At 44.4% G+C, this 19,704-nt stretch overlaps 1 protein-coding gene across 5 annotated transcripts in view; it reads right to left on the bottom strand.

Annotated features, from left to right (window-relative positions):
- Window positions 1-19,704, bottom strand: part of ITSN1 (intersectin 1) — a 222,842-nt gene that overhangs the window by 69,270 nt on the left and 133,868 nt on the right. For all 5 annotated transcript variants that reach the window (XM_062205735.1, XM_062205709.1, XM_062205701.1 and 2 more), the window contains 5 exons: window positions 19,335-19,564; window positions 16,677-16,798; window positions 7,391-7,638; window positions 4,518-4,677; window positions 870-1,075 (listed from right to left, as the gene is read on the bottom strand). In XM_062205735.1, coding sequence (XP_062061719.1) covers window positions 870-1,075; window positions 4,518-4,677; window positions 7,391-7,638; window positions 16,677-16,798; window positions 19,335-19,564 — 966 coding nt within the window. The remainder of the gene's footprint in view (window positions 1-869; window positions 1,076-4,517; window positions 4,678-7,390; window positions 7,639-16,676; window positions 16,799-19,334; window positions 19,565-19,704) is intronic.

Raw genomic sequence — 19,704 nt, forward strand, 5'->3', positions numbered from 1 at the left:
GCATGGATTTCAAAAAAAAAAAAATTCTTTGCACCAAAATAAACTTTTTTTAAAAAAAGATTTATTTTATTTACTTGAAAGACAGTTACAGAGTCTTTCTTGTGCTGGTTCACTCCCCAAATGGCTGCAACAGCTGGAGCTGAGCTGATCCGAAGCCAGGAGCCAGGAGCTTCTTCTGGGTCTCCCAGGTGGGTGCAGGGGCCACTCTCTGCTGCTTTCCCAGGTGCCATTAGCAGGGAGCTGGATCAGAAATGGAGCAGCGGGGACTTGATCCGGGACCCATATGGGATGCCAGCACTGCAGGTTGGGGCTTTAACCTACTGCACCACAGCACCGGCCACAAAATAAACTCATTCTTCAATTCCACTTTCCATGAACTTTCTGAAATATCTTTACATGCCTGGAATAATTAAACAACCCACTTTGTTAAGATTATTTGCACTAATAAGACCCAAGTGAAAAAGATCATTCATTCTTCCAATTACTTCCCCAAATGCTTTGGGTTTCTAGGTGTATGTATGTATATATATATATATATATATATATATCTGGTATGATACTGGGTGTTGAGCATAAAGACAAACCACAATTTCTAACCGAATGCTTCAGGTCTCAGAGTACAATTCCTTCCCGCATAAGTAATCAAGGAAAACAAGATGCACAGGCTTCCACAGAGGAAGAAAAAATGAGCACTTATTTGCAAGAGGCTCCCTTTTTATTTCATATTCTGCAAATTCTGCAGGTGAATGATCCAGAAGATAGAATAAAATAATCCTGCAACACCTATCATATGTGGATCTTAACAAGCGCAAACAATTTAATGCCCAATAACATTTTCATCAAATAGAAGCAGATAAACACAAAAATACCTTGTAGATTTCCTTATGGGCCCTGAAATGAGTTTCACGTAAGACTTGGGGAACCAACCCTTCTGACCTTGAACTTCTCCAAACCACCACATGTCTTGCTGTTCCAGGACGGTGATGACATCATTTTTGTTAAAATTTAAATGGTTGTCTTTTTTGGCTCTCCAAGGATACAGGGCTTGTGCTTGTAGGCCCTCCACCTTTTCACCCTTGTGTGGAATAACAAAAAGGACCTCTCATTACATTGTGATTTGTGACCAATTAAGGCAGAAGCGAACACTGGCACCTCTTGTCCAAAAGCCGTGGGCACACACGGCTACAAAGGACCCTGTCTCACCGTGGCCTGAGTGCTAGATGCTCACTGTTTAGCTCCAGGAGTGGACGCAAAAACCTGACAGCCTATTCACAAAGCCATTGTCTGGACATCTAGAACTCTCTATTCAAACAAGCTAGGGGGCCATATTTATTCAGTTGCATCTGGTTGTGTGCCTTTTACATTCTGATTCTATTTTCACTCCTAAGAGGCCCCGGGTAACCCCCCCCCCCCCCCCATCTTCAATCTGATTTGGGTTTTCAGTGGAGGAGAAATGTCATGAAATTTCATGAGATAATTAACTGATAGTTCAGGTTAGGCGGACACAGGGACAAAGGCCCTATAGTGGATCATGCTTGCTTTAGCTCCTTTTTAGAGAAACAGGAGTTTGGTTAGCATACATTCATTGTAATTGCTATTTCTTGTACATCTATATGCAAATTACTGTGAGATTACAAAGCTGAACAAAACACCATCTTTGCCTCCCCCAAAAAACTTTAGGGTAATGTACTTTATTGGTCAAAGTGCAATGTGAAAAAATGGACAGTATGGTATCATTAGCAAGCAACTCACAGCTCAGGGAGAAGAAACAGATAAAGACAACCAAGGACATCACTAGGCAGGATGAAATAAGCTACAAAAAGGTTCCAGGTATTCAACAACGTGGGAGCAGGGAGAAGGGAAGGATGGATCCTGCCCGGGAAGATCAGGGCACATTTCACAGAGGAGGCGGCAGCATTTGAGCTGGGCCTTGCAGGATGAGGAGGATTGTGATAGCTAAGGCTTCGGAGGAAGGGCACTCCAGGCCGAGGGCACAGCGCAGGGCAAGGCCTCGAGGTGGTACACTGCAAAGGATCCGGGAAGAGGAGCACAATCCGGGGCTGCGGGTGGCCTAGTCTCGGGGAAGGGTGTGGTAGGAGGTGAGGCTGGAAAGGCAGGGGGAGGCATTGATTATCCTTTTGAAAACCACAGCATAAGACCATTAACACACCAGAAAACGTTTAGGAAGACACAAAACAATGTCAGTTTCCAATCGTATCTGTATCCGCAAATGGACAGAAACTCAGGAAAATGCCCAGAGAGAGTTAATCCAGAGCCCATTTACACTTGCCTTCTAGAGTTATACTGACATTAAGCTGTGATTATGTGAGGTCCGTGGAGGATTCACAACAGGTCCAATAGGCTCAGCATCTATGCGGGCAGCCTCTAAAACCTGTTCTTCTTGGGTTGTTGCTTTCTTAGACCTACAACACCCTCACTTGCTCCATTTCAGCTGTACCCTCCCCCCAGGTCCCTGGGTTTCAAACATCCCCAGGACCAAATATTCTTTGCCTTCTAATTTTCACCTTTTGTACAAACCTCATGCCTGCGTGGCTGCTGATCTCGTGGTTCTCCTGCCCTGTCTAACCCTCTTGGCCACTTGTCCCTGCCAACCTTTTCATGTGCCTGGCAGCACATGACCCAGCCTGGTCTGGGTCTGAATCCCAGATCTGTCACTAATTTTGTGATGCCAACAACTGCTTAATCTCTCTAAACTTCAGTTCGCACATCTGTGAGACAGGGATGCTCGTTAATGAAGTTGGGCAAGATCTATGCACAGCACTGCTAAGACAGTAGTAATAACAGCAGTAGGTGCTATTACAATTATTATTACTAATTTCCCAGCTGTGAGATATTGCCTAAGAAAGCAGAGACAAAGTGTAAAGATGAGTTACGGAATCAGGTTAAATTCAGCCATGTCGTTTCTTGTTCTTCTTTGTCAAATTCCTAATTTACCTACTCCTAAACCCAGTCTACACTCCACAGGCTCCCAGGAGTCTGTCCTCACTGACAGTGACACCATGTAGCCCAACCAGACCCTCTTTCTCCACTACATCTTCTCCCATTTTGCTTCCCCCTCCTCATCTGGAAGAAAACCAGTCCTGTCTTGTCTTTGCTGTGCGTTTCATGTTGGACCCACCTTACACCAATTACATTTTCTGATACTTGAGTTTTTGATCCCTTTCCCTACTGGTGACAAGCTTTCTTGTGTCTTGTGCCTTTCCCATCACCCTCCCTCCATTCTCTGCCCTCTTTCATTTCCCCCTATCCTGCTCTTCCAACTCTTTCTCAGGTCATGAGGACATTCTACTTGCTGTACTGAATGGTCTACTCTTTGCCTAGTCTATAGCCCTTAATAATAAAAACAACCTCTCTCTTTCTGGACACGATTCCCACCTCCACATGTATTCTTATCCCCATACCTCCTCCATCACGCAGTCACATTTACGGGACACGTAACCTGTGCTAGATACTGAGCTGAGAGAGGTGCAACACCTCCATGACACAGCTCCTCTTCTTCCCCTGTTCCCTCTCCTTTGATGACCTCCCACGGGTCCTTGGATCTGTGTTCTCCAGGGAGGTGGCTCCCCTATACTCATGTAATGCAGGTCTTGTCCTCTCTTCCACCCCCCAGCTCTGTGCTCCAACAGCATGCCTGGCAGGACTACCTGCATGTCCTGTTTCCACCTTAACCTTAACATGTCCAGAACCCACTCCTGCCTCTAACTAATAATTGATTTTTCTTTCTCTGTTCCTCGTTTCTTTACTTTCCAGGTGGAACCTTCTGCTCACTCCCAGACCCCCTTCCTTTCCTGTTGGCTGGTGTGGGCCCGGAGAGACCATTCTGTTGTTTCTCCTCTGCAGCCTCCCTCACGTGTGCTCCTCTTCTACGCCCACTGGTTCCGCCCTACTCGGGACTATGAACCCACCTGGGCCCAGGTCTTCCCTGGTGCTCATCACCTGCACCCTGAACAACAGTGATGCTGCCCACTGGTCCTCACTCTCACCTTCCTGCATCATCGCCTCCAGCAGAATCTGCCCAGTGTCTGCCAGCAGTTTGGGTGGTCCCAGACAGAAACTGCCCGGACCCTCTAAAAGGCCCCCAGACGGGCCTATCCTGCTTGGCTGAACTGATTAATTTCACTCCTTTACCTTTGCAGGGTATTATTCAGAGCTCCCTGGTTTGTTTTCCAATGAATGATCAATGGCCTGGCCAAGGGAATGAACATGATTTTCCATGCACACACTTGGGTTTTCTGCTTTAAAACCCCTCCTCACCGTTTCTGCCTGAAATGCTAGCCCTCTGCATTTTCCAGTGTGACCCTTACCACTGGCCAGGGCTGCCCTGATCAGCTCTGGAAGGGTCGACTCCTCCTCTGAACACGGGTCCTTCCCAGGGCATTTCAGACTCCTGGACTGCTTGTGATAAAGCCATCCCAGAAGCCCAGAGCAGAGCTGACTTCCCAACAGCACCACCAATAAGCACCTGCTGCCTGCAGGGCACCGACTGCCCTTACCTGGCCTAGCACAGGAGAAGGGGAGGAGCCGGTGGCCGTGGCTGGAGTAAAGGCCGATCTCTGCCTTAACTGGCCGGCGCTGGGGACAGTGAGCGAAGGCTGGGCTGCCCACGCATCCCAGTTATCCGTTTCTGGTTTCTCATTCGTGCTGCTGGGCCACCTGGAAGGAAAAGTACACCACCATCAATGGTAACGCACTTCCGAAAGCTTTCCACCCAGAGCTCCGTGCTCAGTGAGCCTGTGTAAACACAAATCCGGTATTTTCTGTTTATTTATTTAAAAGCAGAGAGACAGGCACAGAAAGTCAGAGACGTAGCCCCTGGCTTACTCTCCAAACGCTCACGACAGCTGGAACCGGGCCAGTCCAAAGCCAGAAGCTCGGAACTCAATCAGGATCTCCCCCATGGGTGACAGGGACCCATCACCTGCCACCTCCCAGAGTGTGTGTGAGCAGGAAGTTGGAGGGGAAGAGAGCTTGGGCTTGGACACAGGTATTCTCATGGGATGTGGGCAACCCGAGCAGAGTCTGACACGCTGAGCTGAGTGCCTGCCCCCGTAGCTGCAGCTCTCTACAGTTAAAGACCAAGGAAGAGAGGAAAGAGCCCTGGGCTGAGGGTTCAGCCTGAGCTTCGACATTAGCAAAGACCACTGAGCAAACTAAAGCAGTCCCTCTGACTCCTGGCTTCCTCATGGACGAAACAGGAATGATACTCTGCCCCTTGTTTGTTTCGCTGTGCGGGACTCTGCTTACATGATCATTACCGTCAGCAGTGACAATAGCTGAGGAATGAAGGAGTTAGGAAAACAGCACCACAGCCGAGGTTTCCCACCGTCTCTTCTTTCTCTGTCCACCCTAGGGCAGACACCTGGTCAGTTGCTGGATGCCATGGTCATCGGCAGGGGCATCCTTACAGCAACCAGTTGTCTTGGATCTTAGGGAGATAGTTCTAATTTTGTGATTTTGTGATATTACAATTTTAGACAAACACATCTGTGCGAGTGCAGATCTAAATGCAACTTTTGTGTTTACATCTTTGTAAGATACATAAATACAACTGGAAAAAAAAATCAAAACAACTGCTCTGTTAGAGCACACGCTCTGATTTTTGGTTTGGAAAATAAAGTGTCCATAATTATAGCAGGAGAACTGCACACTATACATTTATTGAGGAAGAACGTCCTACTAGTTTAACCCACAGCAAAAACAAATCCTGGAAAGCATGGTATTACTCTTCTATTTCAGGCTAAGCTTCAGGTTAGAAAGCTAGAACTTAAAAGAGGAAGAGACAGTCTTGACTTGGAAGTCATGCTAATGGGAGGTGACTGTTTTTTAAAAGCAAACTTTAGATAGGGAGGATCTTCTTTAGGGCTTTCAACCTCTGATATGAAACTCTAAGTATAAAAGACTGGCTATCCTCACATCCTCTCTTCCACTTCCTCCTTTCTTCCCACTATTTGTCCCATCTGACTCTTTTGCAACAATACATTTTGATTCCTTAACTTCAACTGGTTTCTTCTGAAAGATGGTTAGATTTGAAGAGAACCCCCCACAAGCACTTCTCACTCAAATCGCTCTCACTTGCACACTGGTTTCAACTAGTTTCAGGCAACTACACATCTAGGTTGTGGCTCTGTAACTAGAGGTCTGGACAGCAGGCTCCTCTGTCATTTCAAACCTCTACTTCTTTGCTGTTTTGCTAAATAACAGTGGCCAAGGACACGTACCTCGTCATTCCACCGTACACTTGCACAAGACTAATGAAAATAGAAAGCCTGAGAGGAAACAGCTATCTTATTCAAAACCACATGACTGAATCCAATTTCTGTTTCTGCCCAGCAAGAGAGTCCTATTTAAATTCATGCAGGAAATGACTTGGAATATTTGCTGACTGACATGGATGTCAAAACAGATGACAGCGTTCCCTCGGTATCCGTGGGAGATTGGTTCCAGGAACCCCACGGACGCCGAAATCTGCAGGCGCTCAAGTAGTGTGTATACAGAACCTACACACATTCTCCTGTATGCTTCGAATCAGCTCTAGATTATTTATAATGCCTAAGGAGATGTAAATGCTATGGTAATAGCTGCTATACTGTGTTGTTTAGGGAGTAATGATGAGATAAAAGTCGGTATGTGTTCAGTGCTAACAAAATGCTTTTTCCCGACCATTTTGGCCCAGCAGTTGGTTGAATCCACAGATGAGGAGGGCCAACTGTGGTAAGAAACTGTATGTCTCCATTTCATCCAGAAGAATGAGGGAGATACATAGATTACAGAATGAAACAAGATAACAGAGTATATTTTGTGCCAGGGTAAACCATAGTTGGGCAATGATTCCATTAGATCCAGTTCAGAGAATGTAATACCCAATCTTCCAGGGAGACAATGAGAGGGGGGGTAATGGGAACAAGCCAGCTTCCTTAACTCGGAGAGACAACCACACCATAAAGACACAGAGAGAGGAAAAATGATTCCTGAATTGATGTTTAAAAAGCATCAGAAAGGGGCTGGCGCCATGGCTCACTTGGTTAATCCTCCGCCTGTGGCGCTGCCATCCCATATAGGCACCGGGGTCTAGTCATGGTTGCCCCTCTTCCAGGCCAGCTCTCTGCTGTGGCCCGGGAAGGCAGTGGAGGATGGCCCAAGTCCTTGGGCCCTGCACCCGCATGGGAGACCAGGAGGAAGCACCTGGCTCCTGGCTTCGGATCGGCACAGCACACCGGCCGTAGTGGCCACGTGGGGAGTGAACCAACGGGAGGAAGACCTTTCTCTCTGTCTCTCTCTCTCTCACTGTCTGTAATTCTATCAAATAAATAAATAAAAATCTTAAAAAAAAAAAAAAAAAGCATCAGAAACAGGATGTCACACATACGTGGAGCTGAAGTCGGCCCAGTTGTTGGGGGTGGTGGCGGGCTCGGAAGAGCTCACCACTGAAGGAGCAGGCGTCTCACGCAGAGCCAGTTTTGGGGCAGGGGCAGATGTCACATCAGTCACTGGTTTGGCTGGAGCGGGAACCTCGTTTTCTGGTATTTTCTCTGCGTAGTTTGCAGGGAACCATCCTGTTTTTCCTTTTAATTCTCCTCCAAGCCATCCCGGCTCTCCAGTTTGGCTTTCATCCACCTGTGGGAAAGAAAAGTCACACCATCTAAGTGGAACGAAGTCCACCCAGAACACAGCGAACAGCACCCACCGTAACAAAGCCCCAAGCCTCCTCCCCGTTTTGACTGACACACAGCACAGAAATGTTTCCATCCTCATCTAAATGTCTGAAAAAATGCTCTGTAAACATTAATCGTGGGGAAACAGCAAGCACAATTCAAGTTCTAATTCTTGGTACTTTTTTTTTTTTTTGACAGTCAAGACAAAGTGTCAGAAGTACCTGGACACACAGTCTAAGTTTTCAGAGTTATTTTCAATTGGACAGTGGATCTGATAGCATTCATCACTCAGGAAGTCATGTAATTATTAAAAATAATTTGACTAACAAAAGAAAGATGAATTTGTCTTGGGTTTATTATTTGAAGTTGCAACAAAAGGGCACAATCAACATAAATTTAGCACTCTAAAACCATCTAATAACTAAGTAGTATTTATTCAGCTTAGAGACAAGGAAGATAAAAACACAGCCTTAGGTAGTTTCCACAGGAAGCAAAGTTGACTTAGGTGTAGCCATTTAAATGCTTCATAGATACATGATGTGAAAGTCAAAGAAGGGATTAATTACAGCAGTAATCAATTTTACTAAGGTCTTACAGTTTCCTCTTGTACAAATTTAACTGCTATTCACAAAAGTACATATGAGAATATAATTCTCCAGTTTAAAAATGTCACAGAGGGGACTGGCGCTGTGGTGCAGAAGGTTAAGCCATGGCCTGCAGGGCCAGCATCCGATATGGGCACCAGTTCAAGTCCTGGCTGGTCCATTTCCCATCCAGCTCCCTCCTGGTGGCCTGGGAAAGCAGCAGAGGATGGCCCAAGTCTTTGGGCTCTGGCACCCACATGGGAGACCTGTAAGAAGCTCCTGGCTTCAGCCTGGCCCAACCGTCGTCATTGTGGACATTTGGGGAGTGAACCAGTAGATGGAAGATGTCTCTCTTTCCGTCTCTCCTTCTCTAACACTGCCTTTCAAATAATATAAATCTTAAAAAAACAAAAACAAACAAACAAACAAAAAAACCTTATACACATAGAGGCTACTTCTATTTATTACACTAAGTGTTTGCATTTTATTTTAATTTGGACAACAGGGTCATTCAAAATGTCCACGATGCTTCTACTTATCTTTTCAAATTACTCGAACTATTTTATAAGCAACAGGAAGATGACTCCAGGGGATAATTAAATTCACTATTGGAAAAATACCTTCATTACTGTAAGTCAAACAAGGACCTCTCAGGGACCTTACCTATTTTTATCTCTTCACACACTGCCTAAGGAGGTAAAAACCTAGAATACTTCCATTGGACATTAATGTTGGTTTTTACAAATTGCACAAATGGGAGCCAGAGCTTTGGTGTAGTGGGTAAAGCTACTGCTTGCAGTGCCAGCATCACATATGGGCGCCAGTTCGAGTCCCCCAAGCTCATTACTTCCAGTCCAGCTCTATGCTATGGCCTGGGAAAGCAGTGGAAGATGGCCCAAGTCCTTGAGCCCTTGCACTCATGTGAGAGATCCGGAAGAAGCTCCTGGCTCCTGGCTTCAGATTGGCCCAGCTCTGGCCGTTATGGCCATTTGGGGAATGAACCAGCAGATGGAACTATTAAACAAACTAAACATATATCTGTATACAGTGTAGAGTAATAGTGAATAGTGTATAATACGACTAGTATATTTGCATGAACAAATGCTAGGGATAGGGGTAGAGAAAGTAGAATAGACTTACTAGTTACTAGTTAATTCTACACGCTATTTACAAAATACTCAGCAGTTTGCTGGCTGTGACACCTTAAGGAATGGGCACTCAGGATAGAAGCCATTTTTGCTGTGTAATTCTGTTGTTCTGCTCACACACTCATGAAGACGGCATTAGCCATTTTCCAATCAACACCCCCTCACTGTTTTTTCCCTACTTTCCTTTTCCTGGGCAGCCACACTACTTCTTCAGATGAGGATTTAAGTAACATTTTTTTCCACTTGAATCTTCTTTATGCTACATGCAAAAGGCGTGATTCCTTTCCTTCCTTGTATTTATTGGTGATATTATGGACCCTTGGTAGCTGCAGCTGCACCAAGTTGGAAACAGCTTCTTTAAGCTTGTTCGTGCCAGGGACCCTCAACCCATCCATTCTAGGACCAAAGCAGAAGTCAGGCAGGGGGTGAGTTAGGAGCTTAAGCCAAACACACAATAACTTAGCCCCAAGAATGTGAAGTGTGATGGTCAAGGAGAAGGTTCTGCAAGTAGGATGGTTTCAGTTTAAACACTAGTTCTACCAGTCATCTGGTTGGCTTTAGGTAATTTTACATTATTATTTTAAAATATTTTTTATTGTAATTTTTATTTGAAAGACAGAAAGACACAGAGAGAGACAGAGACAGAGAGAGGTCTTCCATCTGCTGATCTACTAACTAAATGCTCCCGATAGCCAGGGCTGGGCCAAGCCTAAGCCAGGAGCCGAGAACTCAATCTGGGTCATCCAAGTGCTTGAGCCGTCATGGGCTGCTCCCCAGCGTGTGCATGAGCAGAAAGATGGACTTGGAAATGGGAAGACTCGAACGCAGGCACCCTAATATGGAATGCTTCAACCACCATGCCAAGATTAATCTCTTAATCTCTCTTAGTACCTTGTGTATGTTGTCTAAAATGAGGATAAGATTAATGCCTGTCTTATTAGGGTTGTTGTATTTAGAAAACTGGCACATAGGCCGGCGCCGTGGCTTAACAGGCTAATCCTCCGCCTTGCGGCGCCGGCACACCGGGTTCTAGTCCCGGTTGGGGCGCCGGATTCTATCCCGGTTGCCGCTCTTCCAGGCCAGCTCTCTGCTATGGCCCGGGAAGGCAGTGGAGGATGGCCCAAGTGCTTGGGCCCTGCACCCCATGGGAGACCAGGAGAAGCACCTGGCTCCTGGCTTCGGGTCAGCGCGGTGCGCCGGCCGCAGCAGCCATTGGAGAGTGAACCAACGGCAAAGGAAGACCTCTGTCTCTCTCTCTCTCACTATCCACTCTGCCTGTCAAAAACAAACAAACAAACAAAAAACCAAACAACAAACAAACAAAAAAGAAAACTGGCACATAAAAACTGTTCAGTGATTTTTCTTTCAGCCACTTTTCTACCTGTCCCTCTCTGTTTGTGCCGTAGTTCTCTTATTTGAGTGTTTGTCCTGTTCTAAAAGTTTGGTCTCTATCCTCACTCTTGGTGACAAATCTCTATTCTGTAAGGAAGCTCCATGCTCTAGGGACCTGCCTTGGAACCAAAGTTTCTCTGGGTTTCCCTTCTTGCCAGAATAATCCCTTAGAGGTTCAAGTCAATTCCTGATCAACGCCAACCTGGAACTCCTAAATTCTGTCCAATTTGCATCAAATGTCAGCTGCTTAACTTAATTGTGTCTTATGATTGACTGTTCCCCTTAAGAAACAGGATCTGTCTGGTTAACAAGACTTTTGGTGGATATCTGGAATAGGATCTTAAGCCTAGAGGAAATGTCTCACCCCATGGGCAGGTCTAGCTCCCACCCAGTTAAGGAGTCACACCCAGCCTGTCTCCAGAGGTGACACAAAGCACTGTATACACTCAGAAGCAGGGGAGGGGCCGCCTCACCCTCTTATCTGTGCAAACAGTGCTTCTCTCATTCCTGAGGGCAACAGTGAATGAGTCTCATTTTTAACCCAGGAAATTCACTGGTCTCAACAACAGCCCAAAGAGTAGTTTAATACATTCTGAAAGAGACTTATTAATTTTAATTAATTCTTATTTAAAGTTCAGAGCATATAATAAAATTTCACTCTTAGCATCTAGATTAAATTAACTACCTAGGAAAAAAGCAGAAAGGTCAGTATGCAAACATAAGAAATATTTTTCCTGGATTTGGGAAACTTTACCCAAATTGCCAATCCAAATTTAGAAACATTTAAGAGCATGATAGACCAAGAAGTTAGACACACAAACTGGTATTTGTATCGCCTGGCTAAAATATGAACTTTTAGATAAAGTGCACTCATGTACTGGTAGCTATAAGGAGGATTTTATTACTGATAAGTTTATCATTTAATTTCACATAGTTTCATTTACTCAGGCCACTTCAACACCCCAGAGCATCTGTGGGGAATTCTAGTGGGACATCACCAAAACGAAGCACATACCCAGATATCACATTTCTGGACTGTGTTACGAGGCTAGTCTACAAAATACTAACAAATAACACACAGCACGTTGTGTGGGGAACATTCAAAGGTACACAGCCATCTGTTCCAGGTTCAAGTCTATTTGCTAAGGCTTGATATAGTATTATGTCCCCTTTCTCAATGTTTGCCATCTGCCTCAGGTAATACTGATACTTCTAAAAGCTCTGAGCTTGACACAAAGGAGGCAAACAGAAATTCCTTCTCCCCTCAACAAGCATGACAAAGAATGGGACAAACAGGTTGAAAGATGTGCTCAGAGCAGCTGGGAGTGGCTGTCCAGGATGTGTGGAGTGTGCCAGGCAGCAGGCGTTACATGGACTTCCTACGTGAAGAGGAAGGTTTCCCTCCACACTCTTAGATAAGGATGATAACTGTTCTGAAGCTCTAACCCAGAGGCTGGCAAATTTTTCCTGTTGCAGCTGTTCATGTCTGCCGCAGCAAAAAAGCAACTGTAGACACTATGTGAATGAATGAGGCTGGCTGTGCTCCAATAAAACTTTATTATACACAGGCAGTGGGCCAGAATGGACTAATCCTTGTAATCATCTGTGTGTACTGGTCCCTGGGAACAGTGGTGGTATTGCACAGTACAGGAGCAGAGCCCAAATGGTAAGTTCATGGAAATCTAAGGAAGGTAAGGAAAATGCACTGAACACATCAAAAAGATTCTCTATCAAGAGAAGAAACAGAAAAAAAAAAAAAAAGAGTTAAAAATTGCTATAACACTAATAATTAAAAGATAAACAATTCCCAGAATAAATTAACCAGTTGATGGCTGAGAACTGTGAAAGAAGTCTCTTATTCTTTGGATGTTTTGAAGAAAAGGAAATTTTCCAGAAATGATTTAGAATTCCTTCTGACAGGAAAAGGGGATTAGGTTAGATTGCTGGCTTTCCAAAACTGACTCCCTAACAGAATCATCTGGAGAGACTTCTGAATACTGTGTACCGCCTGAATTCCCAGAATCCCTGGAGGCATGTTCATTATTATTTTTTGAAGTCCCCCAAGCAATTCTGTTGCCCTAAATCTCACACCAAGCCTAGGACTAGCATTTTGCATTATTCGTCTGTGGTCTTAACATAAACCTCAGGGCCGCTGCTGTGGCATAGTGGATAAAGCCACAGCCAGCAGTGCCAGCATCCTATATGGGCACCAGTTTGAGTCCCGGCTGCTCTACTTCTGATCCAGTCATGGCCTGGGAAAGCAGTAGAAGATGGCTCAAATTCTTGGGCCCTTGCATCTGGGAGGGAGACCTGGAGGAAGCCCCTGGCTCCGGGCTTGGGATCAGATTAGCTCTGGCCTTTGCTGAAATTTGGGGAGTGAACCCCCAGATGGAAGACTTCTCTCTCTCTCTGCCTCTGTTTCTCTGTAACTTGAAATAAATAAATAAATATTTTTTAAAAGAATTGCAAAAAGTAATTAAAAAGAAAGATAAACCTCAACAAAACAATGGTAGACAGGGGTCTTCTCGTGTCTTATGTTCTTCCAGTATGCTATGGATGTCAAATTGTCCCTCCAAATACAGGGACATGTAGGTCAGGAGGGAGGGAGGCCTTACATTTCAAAAGCTTCAAATCTTTAGTCATCAAGGTCAACATCAGCAAAGAAGCCTCCACTAAGAGGTTTTCCCTGAGCATCAGTTCACATTGACTCCTGCCCTATTTAAATTGGCTTTGTTCATATACTTCTCCTGATTTTTCAAGGATATATTACCAACATTTAAAGTAGGACAATACTCAGAATGTCATATTAAGTTTTTGTTAATCATGAAAAAAATATTAAAAAAAATTTTTTTGGAGAACACAGGGCTGCTAATCAAGTTTTCCTACAGGCAAATATTTTTAAAGTTCTCCAGGACTCTCTACCGTTAGATTTGTTAGACATGTTAGTCTAGCAGGTACAGTTAGCTTTTTTTCAACAGAGTTTTAAAAATCTGCCAGTCAGGCCGGTGCCGCGGCTCACTAGGCTAATCCTCCGCCTTGCGGCGCCGGCACACCGGGTTCTAGTCCCGGTTGGGGCACCGATCCTGTCCCGGTTGCCCCTCTTCCAGGCCAACTCTCTGCTGTGGCTAGGGAGTGCAGTGGAGGATGGCCCAAGTGCTTGGGCCCTGCACCCCATGGGAGACCAGGAGAAGCACCTGGCTCCTGCCATCGGATCGGCGCGGTGCGCCGGCCGCAGCGTGCCTACCGCGGCGGCCATTGGAGGGTGAACCAACGGCAAAAGGAAGACCTTTCTCTCTGTCTCTCTCTCACTGTCCACTCTGCCTGTCAAAAAAAAAAAAAAAAAAAAAAAATCTGCCAGTCAACCAAGAGAGATGGACAGCAATGCTCTACCACATATGTCACATATTCATGTTTGTGAACTGCAAAACTTCATGGAATGAAACAAAAAGTTGCTATTTCCATCTTTTGGCACTGGCTGCCACCCTTATGATGACCATACAGTTCAATGGCATCTGGAATATCACATTGCATTTCATGAAGGCACTGCTAGCCCTTCAGCAAGACAATAAATTATGCTTTTGTAGAACATTCCACATTCCATTATGTATCTGGGATGTTTGAGACAAAGCAAGCAGTCTGGGTAGATATCCTCCATTATACATGCTTTTGAAGTTGGGTTTTTAGTGTTTTTATTAAAAGTTACAAATATGAAACCTTTATAAATATGAAAATAATGTTAAAATACATAAAATTAAGCATGAAAAGTCCTCTCTTTACTGTCCAGTGGTCACCGCTGTTATACACACACCACACCCCACTGGTGTAAATATTTGAAAATGTTAACTATGCATATATAAACATTCATACATGTACATACAGTCTCCTTTTTAACCCAAACACGATGATTCTGTAGATATTACTTCTCTGTTTTAAATGGAGCTCTTATTTGTATATGTAGACCTATATACTTTTTAAAAACATCTTCATTATACTGTTTAGTTGTATCATACTTTATTTGAACCAGCCCTTACTGATGGACACTGGGGACATTGGGTTGTTTTCCTTTTTTTTTTTGCCTGTACCAACAATGCTGCAGTGGGCATCCATATTTATATATGTGCCCCAAAAAAGCCTAGAGGAGGCAGAAAAACAGTAATTTCTGGGTCAAGGGGAATGAGAATTTTAAATTTCAATAGGTATTGCCAAATTGCCTTCCAAATGGCTCCAGCAATTTATGCAACCATGCCAACAACGTATATTATGCCCACTTTCCTATCCTCTTGACAAAGCTCTCTACTCCAAAATTTTTAAATTTGCTCATTTGATAAAAACAACAAATCTACTTTGTTTTCTTAACTAGCATTACCCTCATCACCAGTGAAGAATTATTCCATGTATTTTTTGATCATTTACTTTTCTTAATCTGTGATCGCCTCTTTTTCCCCTCTGCTGACATGAATTAAATTGTTTTGAGTCTTTCTGTAACACAAATAGTAAGCACCGGCCTCATTTATTTCAACAAAATAGAATTTTTCATTTTTGTATACTGTCAAGTCTATCTAGTTCTGCCTTTAATGATTTCTGGTTTTTATACTTTAGAAAGGCCTCTCCTAGCCAGAAAATTATTCTAATAATCCATTTATTTTTCAGAATGTTTCCTTTAAGAGAAACCTGGGCCATAGATGCAGAACATTCATGTCTATCTTTCTTTTCCTACTACACACACTCAAAACATACTTTTACTGCCACAACAATACCCAAAGATTTGTGTACTTACACGAAATTAAAGCGACTGAAAAGAACAAAACATCAAAAAGATGAAGACTTCCTGACAGTTAGGCGGCACTTACCCATTCCCCTTTAACCTCCACCAGGAAAGCAAAGGTTTGAAAGCAAGGCAAAATAGATGTTTAATGAAATGCTTTATTCTTACAGCATATGTAAACTCTACTCCTCTAATCAAGCTGAGGGTTAATGAGCCCATTTGAGGAAAATAATTCAATATCATTGTACTAGGATTAGGATTACAGGGCCAGGCCCAAACGGGTTCCCAGAGAGAGTACCTTTCTCATTAAAATACAGATCACCTGTACCATTTCCATATCCTTGGGAATGGGAACATGCTGTCTCAATGCTTCTGTAAATCTTTTTAAAATTCTGAACCATTCCCATCTTTACAACAAAACACTAAGAGTAATGCAAAGTCTGATTTCTAAGACTCTTATTTTGATAATTGAATAACTACATCAAGGAACTACCATTTTGTTTTAGAAAATAGTTGAGGTCAACCACACCGCTTTATTTTCTTTCTTAAATTGGCTCCTACAGTTTTAGTCACAATACGACTAAAGGAAATGAACTATAGCAAAGCAAAATTCTGAACATTTTAAACTGTTAACTTACAGAGTAGGAAAGCAGATTAATAGTATTTAACTCATTACTTTTTACATAATTTCCTACAATTAGACGGAAAAAAAAAAAGATGCTTTGACTCAAGGATACAAACATTGGCAATTATGAGAATGATAACAGTATATTTTGCAATTAAAACTGTTTTTTTAAAGGCTACTTATGGTATATTACATGAGTAGTCATCTAAGCTCTGAAATTATCAGAAACAGATTTAAAAATATGGCACAACTAGGATAATAAAATTGTCTTTAACAACTCTATATTAAAGTGATGACAGGATATGTGTTTAAAATGCCATATTTTAGCCTAATAAAAAAGGAAGACGACTGGTTTATACTTCAGAGACCCAGATGCTGGATCATTGGGTTTGACACTCATCGGCAATTTTACAATTGTCAAATAAAGTGCAAGTGGAGAGATGCTCATCATAACAGAAACGACACTCTCACTGCCGTCTTTCTTACCATGACTATGTCTCCCGGCTGGATGGTGATCTCATCATGACTTCTGGACTCAAAGGGGTACAGTGCTCGGTAGTATACTACTTTCACATTCTCCTGAGCAGAAATGGTAAGAGGGCCTTTTTCTGTTTTATAGACAAGGAGAAGAAGGAAACGACACATTACAGGGAACACCAATGTGTGGCAACAAGCCAAACAACTGACATCTTTATTACCCAGCTTAACATCTCAACTATTCCCATATGACACAGTTTAAATGTGATTTGCCCCCAGAACTCTTGCAGGATTTTAAACCCCAAAGTCACAGGTTAACGGCACTAAGAGGATGGAAACTTAATCCAATTATGGTGCTTAGGAGGTATGCCTACTCAGGTCACTGGGTGTGTGCCACTGGAAGCTAATTTGCAGGAAACTTGTTACCAAAGCCAGAGGTTGGGCCCAGCCTCTCCCTCTGCGTCCTGGCTCACCATGTGATTCTCCTGCATGTCCTCCACCGCCGCCGTCACCCTCATCAGAGTCCAAACCAATGGGGACACCTGCATTGGACTTGAACCTCTTGTGAGCTAAGTTAGCTAAGTTAGCTGCCACAGGTGTCTCACTGTAGTGATGAAAAGCCAGGATGCCATCCTTTCAAAGCATTTCTGAAGCACATCCTGCATGCCAAAAGGATGCTGACTCTCAGGGTGAACTGCTCAGAGAGATCACTAGCAGACTCTCCCAACAAAGGCCATTCCAGTGCTGCGAGCGGCACGCGGCACACAGGCAGGCCCCTGCCAGCTGCCTCCTGGCTTGGGCTCCAGCAGCACACATCTGTAAAGCATCAGTCCCCTCCTCCCCACGCCTGGTGTTGAGTTCAACACAGCAGTTAGAATAGGACCCCAGGTCTCAACTAGTCAGGGTGAAAACTCCTTTGGAGATGAGCAGAGAAATACAACTTTCCATATTAAAAGACATGGATATGCTGATGTTTTAGACATTTAACATGGTCCTATAAAAACATAAGAACTGATTTAACTTATTATAGTTATTACTGATAATTTACATTTCCTGGGGGGGGGGGTTCAGGGGAATGAGCTTAAGGGCAGATTCTAGATAAAAAAAAATTTTACATCTTAAATAAAGATCTTTAAAAATGCATGTGAGCAGAGGACATCTTAGATTGTGGTTAACAATAATATCAGCCTTCTGAGCTTAAGTATTTCAACACATATATCTTAACTGAACAGCAGCAGGGGTACAGGTAGGGAAGTAAATATTGTCTCCATGTGGTCTTAAACTGCTGGAGGTACAAGAATAAACCCTCACTTTGCACTAGGTGGAAGCATATGCATTGTAAACTAATTGCCTAGGATCAAGTAATGGTGAAATTCTCTTTAGATCAAAAAATAATTTGTGGCCGGCGCCATGGCTTAACAGGCTAATCCTCCACCTTGCGGCGCCGGCACACCGGTTCTAGTCCCGGTCGGGGCGCCAGATTCTATCCCGGTTGCCCCTCTTCCAGGCCAGCTCTCTGCTATGGCCCGGGAAGGCAGTGGAGGATGGCCCAAGTCCTTGGGCCCTGCACCCGCATGGGAGACCAGGAGAAGCACCTGGCTCCTGGCTTCGGATCAGCAAGATGCACCGAGATGCAGCGGCCATTGGAGGGTGAACCAACGGCAAAAAGGAAGGAAGACCTTTCTCTCTGTCTCTCTCTCACTATCCACTCTGCCTGTCAAAAATAATAATAATAATAATAATTTGTTCCTCCTATGGCCCAGCTGCTACTGCGGGACCTGATGACCTGCCAATCTCTCCCCTGGAGTGCACGCGCCTCACAGCAGGGAGGGAGCCTGACCAAACTCCAGGAGCCCTCACTCACATCCCTGTCCACTGTGCACCTAGGAAGTGAGCAAACTCCCATAGAACTTCCAAGTGTGTTACCCTCTTTTCCTCCGCCGTGACCCAGTACCAAAGAAGCACACTGAGGGCCAAACACAATCGATACGATTTGCTAACCTCACCCCCCAACCCTGCCCCAAATAGCAATCACTTTCTTCATCTGAGTAATATTTACAAAGCTGTACAATATTATACAACCACACAGGAATTTTAGAAATACATTCTAGCTTGCTTTTAGCACTACATAAGGGATGGCTTTTTCTAGCTGTTTCAATTAGATCTGTACTTCATTTATCTTAGAGGCGAACTGCACTCATAGGGCAAAACGGACACTTTTGGAAAGGTAAAAAAACACTGAGTTTACGCAGTGCAGACTAGACAATGCCACATTGGGGCAGGCAAACGAGGAAGGCGGCACTTCCCCCTACAGAAATAGGTCTGAAATTCCTGGGCAAATGACCAGCCAGGGAAGCACCAGGCCTTTTTCTGCAAGTCAGGTGACGGCCTCCACTTGGAACACAGGTCTACAGATAGGGTCTGGTACTGGAACTTGACACCACTTTGGTTAACTCTGTTCCAGTGCGGTGGAGGCCAAGGCTGGCCTGGTGATGGAAGGAAAAATCCTGGGGAGCAAAGAGCCGCACTGATCAAAACCAAGGCACGGACACAGATGTCCTCATTCTATTAGCAGCCAAGAGAGCTGTCTTAGACGTGGACTTTTCTCGAGGGGCTCTGGGAAAGAAAATGACTTATTTGCTTGCACCGTTTTTTGGCTTCCAATACCTGCGGTGGGCCAGGGTGTTTGGACAGCTGGCTTAGCTGGTTCTTGGTGTTGATGGAAAAAGCGACTCAGCTTGTCTTGCGTTTCCTGTTTGCCTTTTTCCTCGCCCTCCTTCTTCTTGACACTCTCTTCCCTCTTTAGCTTGTCCTCATCCTGGAGTTTTCTTGGCCGCTGATGCTCATCCTCTTGCTGCACGTGCTCCAGCCACTGCTTGTCCCGCTCCTGAGCTCGTCTGCCAACAAAACGCTGGATTACAGGGAGGAAGCAGCAGCAGCAGTGACAGGCCTGGTGTCTCTTGTCACTGCTGAACCCGCACCAGTCAGGGGGATGCTCGTCCCGCAGACCAGCTGACCCACTGAAGCAAAGCCCTTC

The sequence above is a fragment of the Lepus europaeus genome, chromosome 2 (genome assembly GCF_033115175.1).
Source record: "Lepus europaeus isolate LE1 chromosome 2, mLepTim1.pri, whole genome shotgun sequence".
Lineage (NCBI taxonomy): Eukaryota > Metazoa > Chordata > Mammalia > Lagomorpha > Leporidae > Lepus > Lepus europaeus.